Below are 24,083 nucleotides of genomic sequence, written 5' to 3' on the forward strand. Positions count from 1 at the left end.
AGATTTGGGTAAAACAATTAAATCACTACCTCAATTAGCGATTTATATGAACAAAGTCGCTATAAGAAATAGCGGTTTTATTAAAAGTCGCTATGTTAACTATTATATTTTTCATAGAAAATTGTAAATATTGCTGACATGAAAATTAGCAAATAACCCCACAACAGTCTCTACACATGGGGAAAAAAACATCCAACTCCTCCAAGCTCCAACTACGTCACAGAAGCTCCAAGCCCCAATCATATACCCAAAAAAAAAAATCAATGAATCAAAATCCATTTTATTCAACAATAAAATAGGTAATTCATGAAACAAATTAGATAAATTAGCAAGTCTAAGCTCCATAAATTTACAAAAAAAAAAAAATAATCTACTCTTAAAAACGAAAATTAAAAATCTAGCCTCTATGTTTCTTTTGCTTTTGATGATGTACCAATGAACCAAGTTGTGACTCATCAATCTCTGATAGTATCTAATGAAGGCTCGGTACATTCATCTGATCAGCGACAATACTTGAGTCTAGTAATGGCAAGAACGTGGAATCGTAAAAGGAAAAAAAAAACCGGGAGGTGACTGGCCAACACTGGGTGGTTGGGGACGATATGGTGTGCTACAACCACAACCACGAGAACCACGAAGAGGGGGTGGTAGCATGAACAGACATGTTAGGTGGATGCCTCAAGTATAGACTGAGAAGGCGGTGGAGTGCGAAAATGCAAGAGGAGGTGTGGCTGACCAACCATATACAAGGTGTTGGTACAACATGAGGCACTATAATAACCCCATATTGATACCTGATAGAAGATGAATAGTAGTACAATAGTAGAGGTACAATAACACTGGCGTTGACGTGAAATTATGTAAAAATATGAATTGCTATTGTACAACATTACAACATCAACAGTAATATTACCACAACACTCCAGCATCATTAACAAAAGGTATTACCCCAATGCCTCCAGAGAAGCTCCTGCCTTAGGCAGCGTAGGGGAGGTCAGATGTACGCAGCCTTACCCTAGCAATAGCACAAAGATTGTTTCCTATCTGACAGTTCAAAAATCATGTGGCGAATCTACTCGTCGAAACCCTTCAGTGGGATAAAATTGAGGAGAAATCTCTACTTACTATGGATTTTCTTAGAACCAGAACCACCACGCAAGTAACAAATATATGGGAACCCAAAAAATCGGTATAGGTTTCTGCAGTCACGTTCTGTTTCAGCTTGTGAGGTCAAGCTAGATAGGTATGTTCTTCCCTCGTAGATGAAATAAAGTTGTTGCCACAAAAGTACAGTTAACCCTATCCCCACAGATATACTAGCAACAAAGAGATAAAGAAGAACAAGCCCTCTTGGAGAAAAGAACACAGCAGAAGTCACGAATGCGGTTAATACATCCTTCAGGATGCCCACAAGTGCAATGTTGCGGTTGCTGTCAATTCTATGCATTTGCTGAACAGATCTCTCACCCAAAGATGGTAGTATATGAAGGACTGTATATGCAGACATGATGGCAGCATATGCCACACTAGTAACAGCTGCGATTAGGAAGCCAATGAAATACCGATGGTTTGCTGCACCAACACAGTTGCCAATCTGCAAAATAAAATGAAATTGATCATGTCATCCGGAGCATGCATACTGGAAGGTCTAATTATGAAACCCTCCCCCCCCCCCCCCCCCCCACCCCCAAAGGAAAGAAAAGAATTTATACATATACTTGTAAAAATAGCCAAAAATTAAGCATGCTGCACATTACACATAATATTTGTTTTACCAAGACTGTAGAATTACAGGCATTACAGAAATTTCAACAAACTTGCGCCATTGCTTGTAAATGACCTGCACTTTAGTCTACAGTCCTTGAGAGATACAAGAGACAGTGTCGAAGAAACTTACTGTAGTATCTACGATTTATAAACTAACAAATTACAGAGCTGCAATCAAACTGATAAGGCTCCAACAGCATAGAATAGAGCATTTTAGCCTTGAAATGGAGTATGATAGCTCTAATCAGACGATTAACTTAGCCTATAACTAGCAAGTAGTACTGTAGTACACATTGACATGATAGAAATCATTTGAACAATTCAAGAATAAGAACCAACTTTCTAATAAAAAAATTTAGACCTTATCAACTTACAAAAGGGCAGTGATGATCCATGTCCAGCACACACGTCCCACACGAACTGCAATGATGAGCTCTAGATGATTTTGGCTTGGAACAGTACTGACAGAAAGTATAGTCCTGTAATTCATCTTTCCTCACAGCTGGATAGCTACCCCAAACTACCGGCGGGGGTGTGCCGGCATCACTGAAGGCCGCAAAGCTGAACATAGAAACCGTAGACACAGACAATAGGAAAGTGACTATACAGTGGAACACGCCAAACAGAGAGCCTACTGAAAACACAACTGGGTATACTGCCCACACACCCCCACCTGCATATCCATAGAGGACAATGAAACAAAATGATCAGTGTTAAGGATAGATCAGAAAGCATAAAATGCATCAGCTGGTCTATGTCACCTTTGAATACAATTGATAGGACACATTTGCATGAAAAAGTACCAAAAGGTAAAAGTTTGAAGGCATTATATTAAGCTGAAATTGTAGAAGATAAACCCAGGGACTGCCGATAAGCGAACAATATAGTAGATGAAGAACCAAGAAACTTAAGGTGAATGATATTCAAGCTACCAGAATAACATTGCATGGGAAAAATTACTCTCAAGGAGATAGCAAACAGGTCATATGCATTCACAAAGCAGCAAATATCACTGCAGGAAGATAAATAAATACAGAAAGGGGGGACATAGAGGACTATGTCTATTGACATTTTTTTTTCTTGTGATATGTGCCTTAATATGTGCGAGTCCCATTTTGCCTCTTTATCTGAACTGCCAGTTTGACGATGAGGTTATAGCATGGGATATACTCCCCCTCAGTCCTCCCTCAGATTTATAAGACAAGTTGATATGAGGTTTATCATTATTTTGATTGAAAAAATAGATGTGATAGGAATTAGTGGGGTATTTCTTTTAATGGAAAGGTGAATGTAACTGAGGTTGTGGATCCAAAGAAAGAGGTAAGGGATAAATCTAAAAAATGGTGTCACCATGCCAAAAAAATATGTAAGAAACTGTTCGAAACAGAGGGAAAGAGTACTACATAGCATAATACCAAACTGAGAGCTGGAGAAGTCATGTATGCAACCCAGTCCTTCCTAAGAGGTGATCAAGTGAATCCCTTTTGACACAAACTTCACCACTGGGAAACAGTTCTTACCATTATCCCCCTTCTTGTTTTAGGTTTGATAAGCTAGATTATGACACTACAAAGGGCATGAGTGATCAAACTATCAAGGAAGAAAATAGATTTTAGAAAAAACAGGAGTATGAGGCATACATATAATGAAGACCACAAATACGAGGAGGACAAAAACAAAGCAGCGATCTCTTAAACGTCTCCACCACAATTTTTTGCTGTCATGTTTGCGTTCATTTTGCTTGGTTATCGCCCCACACCAACCGCACTTAAAAACTGGTGCATTTGATGGAAGTATAAGTCGTAATCCACAACCCCAGCAAATTGATTGAAATTCGTGTTCCACAGAAGATGGGTGATGTTCCTGAAAAGTTCAGGCAATACAAGATAATTTAACAGGGACCTCAATTCAAATTTTGAGTTATATTACCTATGAACAACATGACACAGAGATAAAACAAGCAATGCCAATTAGCATGTTATGTTATATCTTGGAAATTGACCAGCCAATTGCAAGTTTAGATAACAATCGACAAAGGCCATAGTGCTTCCTAATTTTGCTTACAGAGATCAGCAGACAGGAGGAAGAATTCATCTAGTAGAATGTGTTCAACTGTTGTACAATAATAATCAATTTTAGTCTGCATGTAAAATAGTTCATTCCGATATGCATTCATGAACAGCATGTGCTGCACATGATGCAGATGATTAATTTAAGACAAGGCCCTATTACTACAATCTAGCAGCAATTATTTATTTTTAGTCTGTATGAAAAGTAATTCTTTCCGATATGCTTAGATGAAGAACAAGTGCTGCACATGATGCAGGTCAATTCAAGAAGGGGCTATTACAGTATTACTAAAGCAGCATTTCACTAAATAAAACACCTTTTTCCTGGATCCCTGCACATTTCCAATCACTCTCCCAGCTATACCATTGTAGCAACACAGATTCACTTTCACTTAGCACTAATTTCAACACATCTTATCTAACACTATATGAAGCTAGACTATCAACTCTAAAGGTCATCCAATAATTTAAATATGAAAACGAGTAACTCCAAATGAGCCTGAAAACCAATTCTGTTTTGTGACAAGACACCCAAAAGTAGAAGCTATTCATAGAGAATTTCGGAAATGAAGAATACTATCCAAGTACATAGTGCAATTACCTTGGACATTGGATAGACTATTCATAGGGTTCAAACAAATGTTCTACAAAAGATACCAAACAAGAAGTGTGCGCTAGTTGGAGAGCAAGGTTGCAAACTACGTCCTTTCCTTTTTTTAATTAATAAATAAGCATACTCAAAACAAGGATGATGTTATTTCTATAGAACAGATGAGTCCAAAGAGATTGAGTTGACATCATGAAAGAGAACTATGCGTATGTGGGCCGAATAAATTGCAGAATGTACCCAATGGATGCACTTGTAGCAACTCTTCTAGGTTTTTCCAAGTGTTGCCTACTTAAATATTCTGGTCAGAAAAATATAAAGAGCTCTTAATGTAACTTATCCTACTCATTCTGGCATAATTAGCATGATTTACAAACCCCACACCCATGAAGCAAAAACAAAACAAAAAACTACAGACATGACCAAAAAATTTCTTTTTCTGTTTGCTCTTTTACAGATTAGGGCACTAATTCAGGACCATCCTAAAGCCCGGTCCTCAGAAATGCACGACTAACATTATCGGCTATTGAACACAAATGCATGAACAATTAGGAGTAGCAAAATCCCCCAGACTTCTATACTGATAGTAAGATGGATGTACCCTAAGCTTAATAATTTAGGAGTATACATAGAGTACTAATACCCTGAGAGGACATCGCCACATCGACTATTGAACACAAATGCAGAAACTATTAGGATTATACATGATCAAGTCATTCTGAAACATATTAAACCTCTAAGGCTCTAAGTGCACCATGCTAAACATCAAACAAACCGGAACAGCCGGATATTCGAGTTTTTATAGCATCAATGATCCAATTTCATAGGATAGTCATCACATCCAATTTCAAAAGAACCACACCATTGCAAATATGTACCAATTATGAAGTACAATGGAAGATTTCAAACTTCTTAGTAATAATAAATAAAAACAATCTCAATTCCATTCTTGATTTAGTTTAGTTTAGTCTCAACTTGAATTAGGTCAACTTAAACAAAAAAAGAACCATAACATCATCCAAAAACTTGCTCAGAAACTCATGAATCAAAAGTCAAAAAAACTCGATTCAATTCTTCAAAATCAAAAAACAAATCAATCAACATCAATCAAAAGAAGAAAAAACTCACTGCAGTTTGAGAAGAGGAAGAAGGAGCTGAAATTTCAAGTGACTGAGAGTGTAAGAAGCCATTGCTGGATTCTTCAAGAAGAGGTAAACTCTCCGCTGCAAAAAAAAAAAAAAAAAAAAAAAAAAAAAAAGTGAAAATTGTAAGTTTATTTGAAGAGAGAGAGAAAGAAATGGAGGAGAGAGAAAATGAGCTTACGAAAGGCGGCCATGGCGGCGGAGATTAAGGAAGTTTAGATTAAGACAACCACCATTTCCACGGCAGCCATTGTTATGTAACTGCTTGTACGACGAAGGTCAAGGTGTCCTTAAAATAAGGGAAGTTTTTAAGCAACAACATCACAAATTGATTGTTATATTGATTAGACTAATCATCATACCATTGATTGGGTCGTCTTCACTAATTTTACAAGTCAAACATCTCAAGATAATGACACTCCGAGCGTTGTTCGACACTAACGGCATGTTTAATTAGTGGTTATATTAGTAATAATAGTAATGAAATTTAGTATAAATTTGTAAAGAAATTTTGATATCAATGATCATGGGAATGTAAATTTACATAAAAAATGGGTTTTCCTTTATAAATTTCCATTACCACCCAATACTACCTTTTTAAGTGGTAGTGGATAATAACGAGATCTTAGGAAGAGAATGGATATTTTGGGATGGAGTAGCATTACCACATGTAATGACATTGAATTTCTAGTATAAATTTACACTATAATGCGTTACTATTCCCGCCATCTATGATCTTTTACCAAACGAGCCGCAAATGGAATGTATCTAACTAGATGATGGACTACAGAGTTGTCATTCCTGAATATATGAGACCATCGAACGGAAACAAAGTACTTACTAAGAGACAAAGCATCCTCGAGAATTAAGAGACAAAGTCCTTACGCAGAGTCAAACCACCTATAGAATGGAGTAATATATTTGAATAATATTTCATATATTTACATGTTCGTTTGTCTTTTTTTTTTTTTAAACAAAAAATTTGGGTTGAAAAAGGTTATGTTCTCGTCCAATGAAATTATGTGAATAGTTTGAATTTATCGAGATTTAAGTCAGTTTTGTGTAAATTCTTCTGATTTGATCTGGTTTGTTGGTTTGACTGAAACTTGATAGTATTTTGACATTAATTTATAAGAAAAAAAGAAATCTATTTAATTTTTGTCGTATAAATTCGAAACTCGTTATCAAAATTGTTTATTAAGATAAAAAAAGATAAATAAAGAGAAACTTAATTTCACACTATACCTATTCATCAGCAGAAAGATTATGACTGTATATTGCTTCTTTCTCTCGACTCTTCACTTTTCCAAAAATTTTGTGATTATATATATGTAGAGAGAGATAGTATTATTTAGAGTCGAGTCGAGTCGAGTCGAATATATTATATTATATTTAGGGTCCAAACCTCTTATTGTGGTTGTTCAATGTTGTTGTTGTAAGCCCAAGCACCTTATTATCCCTTTTAGGCTTTTACACCCACTTCCTACTTCCTAGTTTCTAGCCCAACTACTTATATTACACTTGTCAAGTTGTCATTCTCTATCTCTCTTGTTGAAGCCATGGCTGTCAAGTTTCCACACATTCCAACGGTCATGATGATCCTATCAAATTATTATCCCAAACACACACTCTCTCTCCTCTAGTTTCAGGTTCACAAAATCTGCTTTTTATTACTTTGAGAGTAGTTGGTTTCTGCTTAACCAACTTTTATATGTCTATATTTCCAGCACAATAGTAACACTAAATTCATCTCATAATTCATGCAACACTTACTATTAAAAATCGTCTGAGTATTTATTTTGATTTTCAGCTTATTGGGTTTATTGCAGTGTTTGATGGCAACCCTTTGCAAGCCTTATCCTCTATCAATTGTAAGTGGCATTATCTTTTCTGAATATTATTTTTGTGGTGGCAGGATTAATCTATAAGCAATCATTAGAATTACTTATCAGATAGTGTTGACTCTTGACATGAGCCGTAACACGTAGTTTGAGGTGATAAGTTTTAGTGTAATTACCGTCTTATTTTATTGAAAAAGTAGATATGATAAGAGGAGCTTTGTCGAGCTCATAACAGTTTCGAACAAATTGTGGCTCCTATCGTATCGGGTACGGGTGCAGGTAGCCGGGTACGAATATGTGACCTATAAAACGTACCCATGCTACATAGTTGCCCATTGGGGACTAGGGATGGCAGGTGGGTATAATTTGGCGGGTTTCGCACCGCATCCGCCCCAGTTGGGGCGGGTATGGATATGACTTTGGTGGGTAGTGGGTGGGTATGGATACGAAAAGTCAAATCCGCCATGGGTGGTGGGTAGGTGGTTGATATGAGGTCACATCCGCCCCAAATCCACCCGCCCCGCCCCATATCCGCCCGCCCCGCCCCATATCCATCCGTCCCGTATAATATTTACTAATTTACCCTTTATAAAATAAAGAATTATGTTCATAAATCTAAAAAATTGTAAAAAATAATTAAGAAATATGAATACTAAGAATGTGTACTTTTTTTTCTTTGAAATGGGTGTTTCCAATAATTAATTTATATAATAGGTTATATATAGAAAATAAATCAGGTGGGCGGGTGAAAAATCCACGTAGGTGATGGGCGGGTATAGGTGGGTAATGGATATCCACTTGGGTGGTGGAGCGGATGTGGGTATAACTTTATACCCACGTGGGCGGAAGTGGATATGGAAACTTGTACCCGCCATGGTTGACGGGTAGGTGGTGGATATGAAAATTTTAGGTGGAGGTGGGTGTGGATTTAGGGGTATCAGCATCCGCCCCGCCCATTTGCCATCCCTATTGGGGACCAAAGGGAAAAACTAAGGGGGGTATTAAGAAGAATGTAAAAATTACTAGGGTAATATGGATAGTTTGTGGAGAAGCTCTATTAAGAAAGCTTGGTCTTAACCTGGCATTCTTCATGATTGTAGGAAAGTGAGTGGTAATAAATTGTTAATGGTGAGCAGGACCGTCTCATACAATTTAGCGTCCCTATGCTAAATTTAATGATAAGGATTAAAAATTTTGTGTGAATAGGAAGAGACAGAGAGTCATTAATGGGTTTCTTTTGGAGGATAAGAAGAATGAAGCAAAACATCATATAGAAATTAACCTCTTTGAACCTGCATCCAATATTACCCTCGATAAATTGGAAATAAACACTTATAGTTAAATTTATTTTTATTTGGGCGAACAACTAATAGAATCGAGACCTTATATTTTAGGGGCACTGTGTACTTTGGCCTTCCCTGACGGTGAGCCAAAGGAGGGAAGAGACTAGCTAGAGAGAGGGATTATAATGATGATGGAATCGTCGACAAAGACAAATGGGTGAAGGATATTCTGAGTCGGATGACAAAAAAAAAATGATCGCCATTCGACAAAGAAAAGTGTCGAGTTATTATGGGGACGGAGGAAGTAGTACTTTAAAATGATCACCAGGTCCTGAACTGCTATGTCCACCAAACTCTTTAATGCTATCTTCTAAATCTAATCTTCCTAGAGTAGCTTCCACTTTCCTAGAAATCATTAGCAAGTTTCAATTGGATTAGTGTGCATTATGCTAACCACCTATAATTTTGCTGCTGCTGCTCTTTAATCCATAGACTTTCATACAAACTGTGTGGTTTATTCTGATTACAAGTAGCATTGTCAACAGAACACTTATTAAAGACCTTAGAACTGAAGATGAGACTGAAGAAGGCGTGGTCTAGCAACATGTAAAGCTCCTATAAATCCTAATAAAATTACTTTCACCTACTTTAGAAATTGAACAAAGTAAGATGAGAAAACTAGTTCTTTTGAAAATTGATTTTCCTTCCGACTAAACATAGCCTGAGACAAAGTTAAAAGAATACCTGCAGCTTAGACATAAGATTGCGGTTTTTTTTGGTGCAGCAAGGTTACTTAAAGCCGGTCCAGAGTTTGGTTTGGTTTGTTTTGGGTGGCTAATATATCTCTTGGTGGTCCAATTTGATTTAGATCAGCACTTAGTTTTTGTAGATTTAGTTAAAGCCCCTTGTAGCGTTGCAACTTGGTGCAATAGAACTGGTTCAGCTTCCTGTCCTACGCAAGCTATAGTCATAATGATCGGCCTACTGAATTTCAAGTTATATTTGTAAACTGCATTTGAACATCTTGGTTATTAGCTATACTTCACTTACATTCAGAAACTTATCTTTCTTTATAAGATGATGACTGATCAATTCAGGATGTAAAGAAGTAGCCCCTGGATGGACTGTTAGGAGTCCACTAGAGATGACTGGTAAAATCTTGGGAAGCTGCCTGTCAAGGCTAGATAGTACTAGTATTTTCATTGTTTCTCGAAATTAGGTAGGTCAGTCCACTTATGTTGCTTGAACTCTTCGCTTTGCCTCAAGTACCCATGTTAGATCCTCAACATCAGGACATGGATATGGAATGTGGACACTTCATTATAGACCAAAAGCATGAAACATTTGCAGAAAATAACCTGCATATGACTCTTGGATACGTACTTGTGTAAACTCTAACATGAATACTTGTTGAATTGATAATCATCTGCTATCCATGCTTTGACTAATTTTGAATCTCAAACAAATGAAGAATTGCTTGGAATTTGTTCTTTGTCCACAATCTTGTACTTTTGGTAATTGTTCATTACCCAAATACTTGTGTCCTTGCAGAAAAGATGTTGGAGTCCCGTGAGAAGAAACATAGCTCGTGGCCCGCGAATGATACAATGTAGTCCTCGATGTGTCTTGGGAGTAACTGTTCATACAGGAACTGAAAGCCTGCATCACGGACTAACCAACTTTCAACCAAGTTCCAGTATAATTGAAACATCATCACATATCTTCAAGGAGTTGAATGAGAGTCTAGTGTTGATGGATCTAGACTCGGCCACAGCAAAGGTTGCCATTGCATTTATCGGACCTTTCCTTTCGGGTTTTTCCTTCCTTTTTATTGTTAGGATAGTGATGTCATGGTATCCAAAGCTTCCGGTGGGCAAATTCCCGTATGTTGTTGCTTATGCACCCACGGAACCAATTCTTGTTCCAACGCGAAAAGTCATTCCACCTCTTGGGGGAGTGGATGTAACACCTGTGGTTTGGTTTGGATTACTTAGTTTCTTAAATGAGATTTTAGTTGGACCACAAGGGCTTCTTGTACTCCTTTCTCAGCAGACGTAGGGACTGAGCATGGATGAGAGGATAGATGATGTTCATCAGGCTGTGTCTGGTTAATGCCTACAATCTCATTTTTGTGTTCTGAATTGTATGAAATTACAAGTTTTGGAAGATCTGTTTCCTTTTATATTGCTAGTCACATTATGACTAAATATCTATGGTGTAAGTTGTAGGCTTCTGATGCATGTTGCATTTTGCAAGTGGGCAAAGAGGGGACAAAGCCATTGGCTTCATATATTCATGACAAGAAGACTCACTACGAGTCACGACTCATCTCGAAGTCCCCACAAGCGTCGCTAGGCATTGGGGAGTTTGTCGGTGCTGGCTATGCAACAATTTTAGACTCCAGCAGTCTAGCCTAAGAATGTACAAAGAGCCACTAGAAGTCTAGAGCCTTTCAACAAGTGAGCTCTTTAGATGTATACATGTAAACCTCCAAGGGAAGGCCTAAGAGTCCTACTTGCTGCATACATGTAGAGAATTGTTCTATGGTGAATAGCAAGGTGCCCACAAGGCCACAAGTGACTCTCATTCTCCCTTCGTCACCACAAAACAATTCTAGTAAATAGTATTAAGATTAAGATTACTAAATATATTGATTTTTAAAGGTACATATAATAATATATCGGCAACATAAAAACCAAGGTGTTGCAATTTTTAGGAAATTTTAGAGTTACATGATAATAATCAGAAGTTCAGCCAACAGTACATTTTATGATCCCCAGTGAGTTCAAGTGCCCCCCAGGCCCCAACTGTCCATGCAACCTAGCTAGTTGATGACCAAAAACAAGGAAACTCTACAAACATGACCAAACGAAAAACGAATTCCTCTAATTTTTACAAAAACTGGAAAACGATCACAAGAAAATGCAAATATATCTTGCCTGTCGACGAAATAAACGCATCCTCAGGACTAGAATGGCCACTGTAGATAAAGCTCTTTCATCATAGACGAATGTTGATTGGCATGAAACTGTTACCATTCTTTCAGTTCAACAAGTTCACAGATTGTATAACAATCACTATATCAGGAAAAAGAATACATCTTTTCCTGGAAAACTTAGGCTCCGTTTGGTAGGGCGTAAAACGTTTTCCCGGAAAACTGTTTTCCTCTATTTTCAGTTTTACATTGTTTGGTTGGCAAAATAGTGTAAAACCATTTTCCCTTGGGGTAAAATTACTCTCCCAAGGATGGAAAACCATTTTCCTTTCCAAATGAAGGGAAAACTATTTTCCTTCTTTCTCTTGTACACTCCTCTCACTACCTTCTTACTTTCCCTTTCATTTTCCTTTCATTTCATCATTTTTTTTACATCGAACCAAACAACGGAAAACTAAATTTGGAATTGTGTTTTCCATTGTAAATTGTTTTCCATGAAAATCATTTTACACTGAAAATATTTTACGCCCTACCAAACGGAGCCTTAATTACATTCTAGCCGATGCAAAATGCACAATCTATATTCTTTCTAACACCCAAAAGAAACAAACATGGTGCCCTCAAAAATACAGCTGAACTGGAACCTGCTCTCTGTCTATATATCTGCAGCAAGGAAATTACCCGGCAAAGAAACCTGCAACGTCGAGAAATCCAACACAATTTCATTGCAGAAGTTAATTCGTGATCAGAAAATAGATCGTTTTAAAAGGAATAAATTACACTTGTCTATGAAGCTCAAATATGATTAGAATCTAATCCCACCTCACAGAGGCTTATGCATCAAAATTTACATAAAGACACATCACACATAGAAAGTTAAAAACCATCCTACGGCCATCAAAACGTGAGTTCAATAATACTGATTTATAAGAGCATGACTTCCTTGGTAGCCCTACACATGTATTCTTTACCTGCTTATGTGTTCATAGCTCAAGACTTTACTACTCATGCTGCGTTATATACGCATCACCAATACATCACAGGAATTATGACAGGAGCTTTTGCTCATGGAGCTATATCTTTCATCCGAGATTACAATCCGAAATTCCGAAACAGAATGAAGATAATGTATTGGCAAGAATGTTAGACCACAAAAGGCTATCATTTAAATTATCATTTAAAAACCACAAACACACAGTTTTAAGCTGAAATTCCCGAGCCGAATTTCACGGCATGGTGTCAAAACAAGGCCGCATCAGATCGTATCGCCCGTGTCGTAAAGGTTTTCAAATCTACCGAACCGATACTACCCGCATCGTAAAGGAATAAAAAAGTCGTGTTTTAGGCGGGTTCAAGGGATATCTCATGGTCTGAGCCGATATTTGGTGGTACAACAACCGCATCATCCCCGTCCCCGCATCACCGTAACTGTTACCGCAATCATGACCGAACCCCCATTTTCGAACTATGTTTCAAGGAGACGGAAAGAGGTGAAAATGGGCTACAAAAACCATTACATATACAAGTTCTCTCCCATATAAAATGGCAAATAACCTAAGTTTAGCGCGAATTAATCTGGTAAAATGAGAAAAAGGTTAGGGAAATATAGGGTTATCTAAAGGCCTGGAAAGTAAAAAAAAAAAAACATAGTAAAGGTCAGTAATCCACAAGGTCTTCAACATTATTCCAGGGCTTATGGACTAGAGCATCTTAGAGAACAGGAAAACATAAATCATGTAGAGTATGGACAAAAAAGTTCCTAAATGCTAAGCTTGTATAGATGGATACGATAAAACCAGCTGCAACTGCTTATAAACCACTCAACCCTATATTTCTACGGTAGACAAGTTAGCCAAAACATTATTGTGTTTTTGGTGCCAGGACACCAGAGAGTAGCAAGGCCGCGAGACTTGCTCCAAGCAGAGCAAAGAGATATATTGGCAACTACTTCCGTCGGCAAAAAAAGAAAAAAAGAAAAAAAAAAAAAGGAAGCACACTAAAGGCGCAATTAAGAAAAATAATGTATTTTGGTTTTTTTGTTTGCAGCCAATAAGTCATGTGAAGCAACCCAAAGACGCAGCCCTTGTGTAACAAATCAAGTTTTATGCTTTCATCCAGTCCTCACTGGGGTATTTTGACTTACAATCAAAACCGTAGGTGCAGGTAGGAGGGTCTGTCTGTTCTTCAATTATGACTTAAGTTAATATCTTTGAAGGTTTTTCTTCAAAGCAATTCAAGTATCATTAGGTACTAGCAAATATTAGGGTTTTTTTAATGATGGCCTTTGGCTCGAATTAGAATCTTAGAGCTTGGTGACTGATAGACCTAATTTGAAGTAATTCTGGTCGAATTCCACCTTTACCTCAGCTCCTCTGCGCCTCTACCGTGAATGGAAAGAGGCGCACACGCATAGCCTAACACTTTGTCTGCGGAATGCGGCTTTGTGCACCTTATAAAGTTCTTTACCTGAGGTTGCTGGAAGTGAAGGGGTCATCAAAACTTTGCCTAGGTGCCTTATTAATCTCCCCAGTCCAAAAAGAAGAAAGTTCCACACAGTTCCTAACACAAACTATACTTCAAAAATGATCTATGGAAAGAAATGAGATGATCCAAAATCAAAGTTCTACAAAGCAATCTCAAAGCAAGGTAGATCACTCTGCGTCAAGACTAATATCAATATTGAATGAACGCTTCACTCTTCCATTAAAACTTCAACTTGAAGCATATTTTTTTGCTCTCAGCCTGACATATAACCTTAATCACTGATAATGCATGAAAAGTGGAAACCTAAATCTAAGCCTTACACACCGAGAATAATGGCAAAAAAAAAGCAACTGAGGATGATTTGGCTTGGATATTGAATATACGGCCACTTGACAATGGCAGGGGTAAGGCTAAACAAACCCCTTATATATTTTACACATCAGGACATATGCATCGTTCCTTAACACACTATCGGTAAGAACTCCATAGATGTATCACGATAATGCTTGAGCAGATATGAAAGACTAATTTACGAGAAAAACAACAGCTTTCTCATTCACTCAAACTGATACACTGCAGGCAGTGCGCCTAAGAGCATGTCCAAACTGGTCATTGGTCATGACTCATGAATATAGGTCGATAAAGAAGCACCAAAACATTACGTAAAGTAAATACTACACATAGCAGTAAATATCAAAGCACAAAAACATTAGGAAAGAGAGAGAGGTGTACCTTCTCCCCAAGCTTAAATGCAGGAAGACCTTTATATGGGCATGTGCTGCACCTAAAAGCATCCCCTAGTCCACACTGTAATTTTGGGAAGTCGTCAAGAAAGAGTTAGAAACATAGACACAACAGATAAACAATCAAAGAGCCAGTATAGGTGATTGAGGATCAAAACTCAAAACCCTTAAACGAAATAAGTGCAGCCATCCTCCAATGGTTGTGTATTCACATATCACAGTATGAATATATAATGCTATTAACATACACTGCCACATGCGGACTGAGGATTATCCAGTTGGTCCATTGTCAACCCTAGTTTTTCAACCTTCTGCTCCTCTTCTGCCCTTCCACATGAACAGTTCTTGCAGGCTTTTCTTGTGCTTCCAACTTCACAATCCCCAACTGTAGTAATAATTCGGGTGAGGATGCATATATATTCGGGAGCTTATTCCCCAAAAAGAGGAAAAGAGGGAAAAAAAAAAAAAAAAAAAAAAAGCTAAGTTACACCCCAAGTGATTACCAGTAGGCAGTTGTGGTTTCTTCAGGTCTTCCTCGGTTAATAGAGTGTCCTCATCAATCAGATCCATATCATCATTCATTTGAACCTTCGGTAAACCTTTTGATGCTTTGAGGGAAAAGGAGGATCCAATTTTCCAAGATGGCTTCCTGGCTTTAACCTGTTGAAGAAAAGTGTACTTTTCATGAGATGAATTCCACAAAGAAACAAATCCTGCTACAAACGGTAAGCAAAGTAATAGTCATCTTAATTCAAGGACAAATTGTCCTCGTTCTGCAATTTCTTTTCAACAAAAAAATATATTAAAAAAAAAAGAGAAATCCGGCATCTGCATGACAGAATCTATGGCACCAAAATTGGAAGTACTACATAGTACATATTAGTTAAAGCACAACCCACTCAGCATCCCAAGTCAAAAAAAAAAAGCAAAAAGAGAGGAAAAACGACCCCGCACATACAATGATACAACACTGACAGGTTAATGCCCCTTGGTTAACAGTAAAAGATAGGCAAATCGGGAGAACGATTATTTTAAAGACTACATTGTAGTTGTAAAATATTAAAAGCCCTTTCCCCCAAAAAACAAGAAAGCCATATTCAGTTTGTCCTCAAATCTAAGGAAAATAAACTATAATGTTAAAGTTTTTCTTACTTGTATGTATTTAAATAACTCATCCGTATTCAAAATAGTATCATTCAAAATCTCTTCAAAAGAGAGTGATAATTTTGACCATAATTGTTCTCATCAATTTAACATACTGATCTAATGAGAGAAACATGAACAAGTATAAGGATCACCAGTATGTAAGGGCCTAAGGGAATCATAGAATTAATAACTCCATAACAAGTCGGAACACTTTAAACAAAATAAGGAGTTATAGAGAGGAGAAAGTTACTATAGCTGGATGGAGCAAATAATTTAAGACACCCCAAGATAGAAATTGAAGGAAATATTTTAACACAGAGGGAGTACATGGCTTTCTTTGGACATATTACAGTAAAAGGAAATGTGGCATAAACCCGAAATCAAGCTAGGAAGGCTACTAGTTATGAATCCCTAAAAAGTAATGTAGTAAACTGTTTGAAAGTCTACTGAATTTTATCCTTGACTAGCAAGAGCCTCCCAAACCCCTTCCCCCCCCCCCCCCACACCTCCCACCACCCGCCTGCACTTTTAAAATAATAGGCAAAATAGAAGAAATCATCGCAGTTGGACTTAGGAGGAAGGTAGGGACAGTCTTAGTCATAAAATCACTTCAATTAACGGTGGAAATACATGATTTCTACAAGTAAATTATTCAACACCAAGTCACCAACACTTGACTAGGTTCATTTCTTGTAAAAATACTGTAATTACAGCACATAAAATTATAAATACTGTAAAGAAAGCAAAAGTAACGCAGCAGGAAGGAACCACGCCCGTAGATCACAGTCAAATAGTTATGACTATGTATGTAAAAAAAAAGTACAGTAGAACACTAGAACCTTAAAAATACACATACAAGTGACAGAAAGAACACTTCCACAAAGCCAAATCAAGGTGTGTCTCACTTCGACAATACAGAATTGAGGTTTTGGATAAAGAAGAGATACGAAAAGATAAGGCCTCGACAATATTCAATTCGTGTACACTGGATCAATGTGATTTCGCTTGCGCGTCACTGAGGAAAAACATTATAGTCCATGAACAATATGGGTTCTCATATACTGTCTTTTATATGGTAAACTGAGACTTTTAATAAATAGTGATAAGGTCTTCCTTTTGTTCTTGACAATGTCCCCTATTAGATCGGAAATTATTTTGATATGTCACATCTCATCCCAACAGAACTCCAAAGCCGAAACATGGTAAGGAACACTGAGATTTACAAACAGATCTTGCCTCTTGGTAACGCCCCATCCCAACCCATAAAGCGAAAGGAGGCCCAAAAGATTTCAGAGAAATATGCTTACAAGACTCATCTCCTGGATATAAGCATGTACACACTTATGTACCAACCCGCTACAAGGACTTCTATTCATTTTGATGAGCAAGTATTCAGGTAATCTCAGAACTTTGAAAATGGAATTGAATATGTAGACAATGGGGTAAATTAGTGTAAGACACTAACTTGTATAGATTGAACTCCTGAAAAAGCATCTGGTTGCTGCTCAATAGCTTCTGGTTCCAAGAACCCAGCTACAAGTATCTTCCGTTCCAGAGAAGAAAGAATCTGTGGATCATCAAGAAAATCTCTTAGTGTTAGAACGGTGGGCGGAGATGCGAAGTCACAAACTATCACTCCCCCAATCAATCAAGCAATTGTAGAATTTGATTACATTGTCTGAGGGTAGATCGGCAGTAAGTTCAGTCAAATGAATAAGAATTCTTCCATCTGGCTTCAAAACTCTAAACATTTCAGCAAGCAGTGACGCAGCAGGGAAATCGCGTGCTTTAGAGACACCAATAACAGTATCCATGGACGACGAGTCCAAAGGCAGAGGACCTGATGATAGATTGAAGACATTAGGCAATCTATACAAATATATTAAAAGGCGTGCGTGACAATATATACACGTCACGTGGCACCTCTGTTATTCCATTAAAATTGTCCAATGTGTACATAAGTCATGTCAATTAGCAAAAGTAAAATTAGCTTGCAACAAGATTTGAACCCGTGACCTTTTGCTATTATACATGACACAATTACCATTTCAACCAAGTTTTAATCATGCTTTAAGCGTTCACATTATTAAATTTGTATCTTTTGAATGTTGAGTTTTCCTTACTGTATTTTAATGGGAATGGGAAAAAATTCACATCAAATTTAGAAAACAATACCAACCCGGGACAACGCCTGGGCCCAAATACTAGTTCATAGTACAATACTGAACAACAGCCAATAAAAAGGTATGAAAGATAACGCTGTTAGAGACACTGTATCACATATTCAAGATCAAGACTACTAATAATGATTAACAAATAGATAAGAATGGATAAATTAGTTCATTTTTCAAATTATCTCCCACTTAGAGGCTTACAACAATGCCTCTTATGGAAACAAATTAAAAGAGCCACTAATCCAAAAAAAATAAGCCAAGTTTTACTATTGGGTAAGAGTAAAATTTATAGGTAGTCACATACTCACATTTTAAATGCAATGAGTAGTTAGAAAACCTACGACAAAATGAATCCCATGTTCCAAACTACCAAATAATGCAGAATATTGCAATCACAAACAGATATGTCCAACAAAATTTGCTACTTGGTTTAGAACCATCCTTAATTCATGCTCATACAAATAGGTAGGTGAATTCCCAAAATTGAACAATTCAAGAGAAAGATCAATTATTCACCCTAAAACAAGTGTAAGAGAAAATTACTCGAACTCGAAGCCAGAGTGATGATCAAAGCATTATCCAACGCTGCTTGTTCAAGCTTAATCTCCTTCATCGAACTGGATACAATATTAAGGGGCAAGATTCTGTCATCGGTAAGCGCCAATATCGCCATAATTTCCTGCAAAACATCATATGGCTCTAATTTAACACGAATTTCATTCATTTGACCACAATATTTCAAAGGGAGCGGGAATACGGAGATCACATAGATTTTCAAATGAAATTTTAAAGCTGCATCCGACGAGTTTTCAAACAGTCAATTCTAAACTTTTATTTTTCGTCTCCATTCTAGCAATTTAAATAATATCCACAATTAGACAATGAATAAATTCCAATTTCATAAAGTCCCTAATTCAATTCCACATTCCACAACAATAAACCATTTTGAATTCTATAACTTATAATTACACACTCAACCCAATAATTCATATTTAAACAATTTCCCGTACAAAGTCACAAACTAATTGGAATACATCAAACAACTTGCAGGGCGGTGCCAGAAATCATACAAAGGTGGGGTACAACACAACCACACAAATTTGCGCATCGTCGGATCAATCACAACCAAATAAAATAACGACACAAAATAATAATATCGTACATATGTCAATTGTCAAATTACAAGGGAAAAAAAGGAAAAAACTTTAGTAGTTAAAAACTATTACAATTGTTCTCTACGAGTTTTCATATTTTGTAATCGGTTAACAATCGATTCCATACTAACATTTGCAAACATTCACTACTTTGAGCCGTGGCGTATCCAGGATTCCAACCCTATGGGTTCGGAGCCGGTAAAAAAAAAGAATTATTCAACATTCACAAATCACAATCCAAACTCCAAAGTCCACATTCATTCATTCAACATTCTACATTCATGCATTCAAGACGTGATACAAGGAATCAGAAGTACCTATACAAAGACTAGAAACTACCCACCAGTTTAAAGATCCATTTTGATATCAAGAGGTTTCACATTGACACTTGACTTGACATGCAATGTTTGGTATTTCACCGGCCAGTAAGATAGATTAACAATTGAATTCATGGTTGGTTTTCCCAATCATAATTCAAAGGCAAATCTATTAGAATTTATAAAACCCATAGACTACAGATTTCAAGTATTCATTATTCAACAAGCAACAATCAACATTTAAATAATTAACAAAATTACATAACTACAATTACATATTTTAATCATCTAATGTGTAAAAGACTAAAATCTGAAACAGTAAAATTCATATTCAAAATTGAAGAATTGGGTTTGGGATTTACCTTTCAATTTTCAAACGGCCGGAATTCGGGAAGGTTGCTGGCTTGCTGCCGGCTGGTTCGCCGGCGCGGTGGGGAAGACGAAAGAGACGGTGTCACGCCGTCACGGTGGCCGACTGGCCGTGGGCCGTCGATGGTCAGATCTGGCTTTGGCTCGTTGCTAGGGACTAGGGAGTTACTAGTTAGGGTTTTGGCTTTGGGAGAAAAACGAAAAATGTTGGCTGGGTTGTTGGGGAAAAGAAATGAGGAGGCTTAGGAAAAAAAAAAAGAACCCCAGACCTTCTGGTCTCGCGGCCCGCGTGTGAAGATACAAAACCACTGGGACACAAGCTTGTTTCATGTCTTACTTTACACGCATACTAGCCTTACATGCACGCAATGCGTGCAATAACGTGTGATAGAATGTGAAGTAGAAAATGAAATTAATTGGGTAGATTAACTCTCTTTGTATTTTATTTTCTTAAAAAACTGATGTTTAGTTTAAATGTTCTACTTTCCCTCCCTTTTTTTTCATTCAAGTGAAACAGTTAGTTATCTCCCTTTTTTTTTCTTTTATTCCTTTTTCTATTTTTTGGTGTCCCCCATGTGTTGCCTTATATAATAAAGATAGTATATATCTAATATTTAAAATATTTTTAATTTTAAAAAAAAATCGGACAATTTTTTTCCAAAAATCATTGGGTTCACCTTAACCCAGTGAACCCATATTAAATCTGCCCCTGACTTTGAGAAGTGTTAGCTTTTTTAGAGAAAAAACTTGCAATGCTTTTAGTGTTGCTTGAATTGCTTCGCTTCATTCTAAGGATTACACAAAATAAAATCACATTAAGTATATAAGTTTAGATTATTAAACATTTAACCTTATTTGGGCATAAACAAAGCAAAACTTGTGCAAAACAAGCCCCTAAAAACTGCCATAAATTCAAGCAAATAAGGGGGATTTTCGACCCTAATATGGAGCCCTAACTTAAATAAATCAAGCACAAACCAACTAATAACAATTCACAAGCATTATTGAGCAAAAACAAGCAAAATTTGACCAACAAAAAAACCCCTAAAAACTGCCATAAATTCGACCATATAAGGGGAATTTGTGACCCTAATTTAAGTTAATCAAGCTCAAACCAACTAATAACAATTCACAAGCATTATTGAGCAAAAATCAAGCTAAAATTTGACCCAAAAAAACCCCTAAATCTGCCATACATTCGAACAAGTAAAGGGTAATTTTCGAGCATATTTTGGAGCAAAAACAAGCTTGAACATGCTTCAAATCACACAAACAACAAGCATACATGTTATTTAACTAATAATGAACATATTTGAGCAAGAAATTTGAGCTCGGTAAGTGCAAAACAAAAACCCCAATTTTATTAAACAAATTAAAACCAAATTAATTACCCAATTTCGAAAAAAAAAAACAAAGATTAGAGCTTGAACTTACCTTTAATCCACCAATTAATTGAGGAGAAATACTCTAAACTTGATTATGAAGTGGTTTGGGGTGATTTTGATTGAAGAAAGTTGTGAGAATTTGGGTGAAAGAGAGAGAAAGAGTGTAACACCCCCAAATTTCTCTCTTTGGAAAAGATATTTTAATATAAAACTCCTTGAGAAACTTGAGAGTATTACTGCCACGTGATAACGTTAAAGGCTTTAATACTAATACTAACTAAACTTTAAACTAATGCAGCGGAAATAACTTAAATAACTTCTCTTTATTAATATAAACTTTATTGTACACCTATATAACAATGGAAATAAAGAAAATAAAATAACAACTCCTTGACTAATTATGATTCCTCACTAGCTCCCCAATATGAAGTATGCATCAATCAACCTGTAAAATCTGCTCACCAAAAGGGTCATCACAGGGACAAAGCCATAAAACAAAACAAAACAAAACGCGTGTCAGTAAAAATACTGAGTACATGTATATGCGGAATATTAAACACTTTATTTAATTAAACTTTTGAAATATTTAATTTCAAAAAAACCTTTCTGGATACTTGATAATACTTGTATAACATAATTTTGAAATATTTAATTTCGAAAAACCTTTCTAGATACTTGATAATACTTGTATAATATAAAGTATATAACTTCAATAAAAACTCCTTTTTCCTTGCCTAGGTACCTTGCCTAAAGTGTGCACACCCCCAAGTTTAGTATTCCTTACTGAGTCTATTACGAGGGGAATATACCTTGTCCACATGACTTATACAAAAAGTACATGGGTAAATAATATAATGGCTACCGTTCTTGCTAATAAATAACAAGCCGTTGCCGGTAAATATAATAGCTACCGTTCTTGCTAATAAATAACAAGCCGTGGCCTCTTTATAAATTGTGATCATAAAAGATCATATAACTAATAAAAATCCTTCGGAAATAATCCTCCTTTAAAAAGAATAATAATTCTTATATAAAACTTTAGCCATATAAAGGCATAAATAAAATAACTTGCTTAAGGTTTAACCTTTGAAAAATAATAATAGTTCAAAAACACTCCCTTTTTAAATATATAAACATGAATCTAAAGATCAAATCCTTCTAGAATATTTGAATATAAATTCAAAGATAAAACTTTATAAATATATTAAATGAAAGACATAATTCAAATTTCATAAATAAAATTTCTAAACATTCAAACATATTCATATAAACAGATGCAGTTCATAATAAAACTCATAAAAACATATATTTCAATCCAAAGTATTTTCCTAAAAACATGATACTACACTTGCAAAACAATTATTAAAGATCTACAAATACACGCACCTTGAATAATAATAACTACAGGGAGAAAGAGAATGGTAGGCTAAGAGGGAGAGAATTTAAACTTGAGAAAAGAGATTTATTTCTCAAATTTGGTGTGAAGAATATGATGGGTGGAGACCCCTATTTATACTAGTTGGAAAAGTAGAATCGGAATAGGATTAGGAAACTAAAAGATAATTTAGGAAAAAAGATAAACTAATCTAGTTAAGATATAACTAATATTTACGCTTATCCAACTAAGATTAGGAAAAGATATAAATTATCCCATAATACATAATTATAGGAGATTATATTAATCTACGAAGATAAGTAAAGATAATGAAATATCAAAGTTTACCACTCACTAGCAGCAGCCGTGAGTTTTGCTTTCAAACGTTTTTTTTTTTTTTTTTTTTTTTTTTTTTTGTAAACCTTTTTGGATTTTTCTTTAAAACATTTTTAAATTTTGTTACCAAAATACTTGGGTTTTAAAACTAGTAAACTTAGACCCAATATTATTTGGGCTACATTTATTTATAAATACTCAAAATCTTTTATAAAAGCCTTTTTAATAAATAATAAGCCTTTTTAGTAAATAAAACCTTTTTTAAAAACTAAAACTTTTCTAAAAATATAAATATTAACTTACTAAAAAATACGGAGTATTACAAACTACCCCCCTTAAAAGAAGTTTCGTCCTCGAAACTTGAAGCAAGCAAGTAAGAAATAAAGAAATAATTAACATAAATACCAAAAATTTTCTATTAAAGTAAGTTGGCTCACTTAATAACTCATAAAATAAGTCAAAAGTAGGTCAAAAATAGCGTTTTAAGTTAAAAGCGCGAAACTCTATCGTATTCTACCCCTCTTAAAAGGAGTTACGCCCCCGTAACTCGCTAAGGCTTAAAACTTGACTTAAAATTATTTACCAACTTTGTAATACAAACAATATAAAATCATTGCTGAAAATGTAATAATAAAATCACTTGAGAGAAACACTTTCAAAAATAACTTTTAAACTTTAAAAAGAATAACTCTATTTCAAGGTATTAATAATATAAATAAATGCCTTCAATAATAGATTAACATAATAAAGAATGTATTTGAATAAGTACAAAAGGTAGTTTATGACAAACTAAAAACTTTATACGATTTAAGTAGGAAAATTTTCCAAATTCTTGAAATAATAAAGAATTACATACTGATACTAAAGCAAGTTTTGTAGGAAAATATTTGAGCAAATACTAATATATTTACAAAATACTATAATATGTGAGAAATAAAGAGACTTTATAAAACCTT

General features: G+C 35.8%; 3 protein-coding genes across 4 annotated transcripts; 1 reads left to right on the forward strand and 2 right to left on the reverse strand.

Annotated features, from left to right (window-relative positions):
* Positions 1–845: 845 nt before the first annotated feature.
* LOC104902604 (protein S-acyltransferase 11) lies at positions 846–5,924 on the reverse strand. Its single transcript, XM_010690433.2, has 5 exons — positions 5,767–5,924; positions 5,572–5,666; positions 3,408–3,630; positions 2,142–2,440; positions 846–1,594 (listed from the first exon to the last, which is right to left on the reverse strand). The coding sequence occupies exons 1-5, from the start codon at positions 5,777–5,779 to the stop codon at positions 1,118–1,120; spliced, it is 1,107 nt and encodes a 368-aa protein (XP_010688735.2). The 5' UTR covers positions 5,780–5,924; the 3' UTR covers positions 846–1,117.
* Positions 5,925–7,082: 1,158 nt separating this feature from the next.
* LOC104902606 (hypothetical protein) lies at positions 7,083–10,891 on the forward strand. 2 transcript variants are annotated; one of them, XM_010690436.3, is made up of 3 exons: positions 7,083–7,234; positions 7,415–7,456; positions 10,261–10,891. In XM_010690436.3, the coding sequence occupies exons 2-3, from the start codon at positions 7,421–7,423 to the stop codon at positions 10,765–10,767; spliced, it is 543 nt and encodes a 180-aa protein (XP_010688738.2). In that variant the 5' UTR covers positions 7,083–7,234; positions 7,415–7,420; the 3' UTR covers positions 10,768–10,891. The 2 variants fall into 2 exon arrangements, with proteins under 2 accessions (XP_010688738.2, XP_010688737.2); XM_010690435.4 differs by having other exon boundaries at positions 7,098–7,234; positions 7,396–7,456.
* Positions 10,892–11,690: 799 nt separating this feature from the next.
* Positions 11,691–20,287, reverse strand: LOC104902607 (anamorsin homolog). Its single transcript, XM_048635865.2, has 9 exons — positions 20,025–20,287; positions 18,735–18,870; positions 17,691–17,857; positions 17,483–17,584; positions 15,375–15,531; positions 15,120–15,256; positions 14,861–14,935; positions 12,188–12,338; positions 11,691–11,823 (listed from the first exon to the last, which is right to left on the reverse strand). Exons 2-8 carry the CDS (start codon positions 18,862–18,864, stop codon positions 12,300–12,302), a joined length of 807 nt encoding a protein of 268 aa, XP_048491822.1. The 5' UTR covers positions 18,865–18,870; positions 20,025–20,287; the 3' UTR covers positions 11,691–11,823; positions 12,188–12,299.
* Positions 20,288–24,083: the final 3,796 nt, after the last annotated feature.

This window comes from Beta vulgaris, chromosome 9 (assembly GCF_026745355.1).
Source record: "Beta vulgaris subsp. vulgaris cultivar EL10 chromosome 9, EL10.2, whole genome shotgun sequence".
NCBI lineage: Eukaryota > Viridiplantae > Streptophyta > Magnoliopsida > Caryophyllales > Amaranthaceae > Beta > Beta vulgaris.

Excerpts from the sequence above, each read along its gene's own strand:
- LOC104902606 (XM_010690436.3), top strand. The coding sequence starts at position 7,421 with ATGGCAACCCTTTGCAAGCCTTATCCTCTATCAATT. Across the intron at positions 7,457-10,260 it reads AGCCTTATCCTCTATCAATT|AAAAGATGTTGGAGTCCCGT; the intron begins GTAAGTGGCATT and ends GTGTCCTTGCAG.
- LOC104902607 (XM_048635865.2), bottom strand. The coding sequence starts at position 18,864 with ATGGCGATATTGGCGCTTACCGATGACAGAATCTTGCCCCTTAATATT. Across the intron at positions 15,532-17,482 it reads CAGGAGTTCAATCTATACAA|GTTAAAGCCAGGAAGCCATC; the intron begins GTTAGTGTCTTA and ends TTTCTTCAACAG. Across the intron at positions 14,936-15,119 it reads CTCAGTCCGCATGTGGCAGT|TGTGGACTAGGGGATGCTTT; the intron begins GTATGTTAATAG and ends CCAAAATTACAG.
- LOC104902604 (XM_010690433.2), bottom strand. Across the intron at positions 3,631-5,571 it reads CTTCCTCTTCTCAAACTGCA|GAACATCACCCATCTTCTGT; the intron begins GTGAGTTTTTTC and ends TGAACTTTTCAG. Across the intron at positions 1,595-2,141 it reads TGGATCATCACTGCCCTTTT|ATTGGCAACTGTGTTGGTGC; the intron begins GTAAGTTGATAA and ends TTTATTTTGCAG.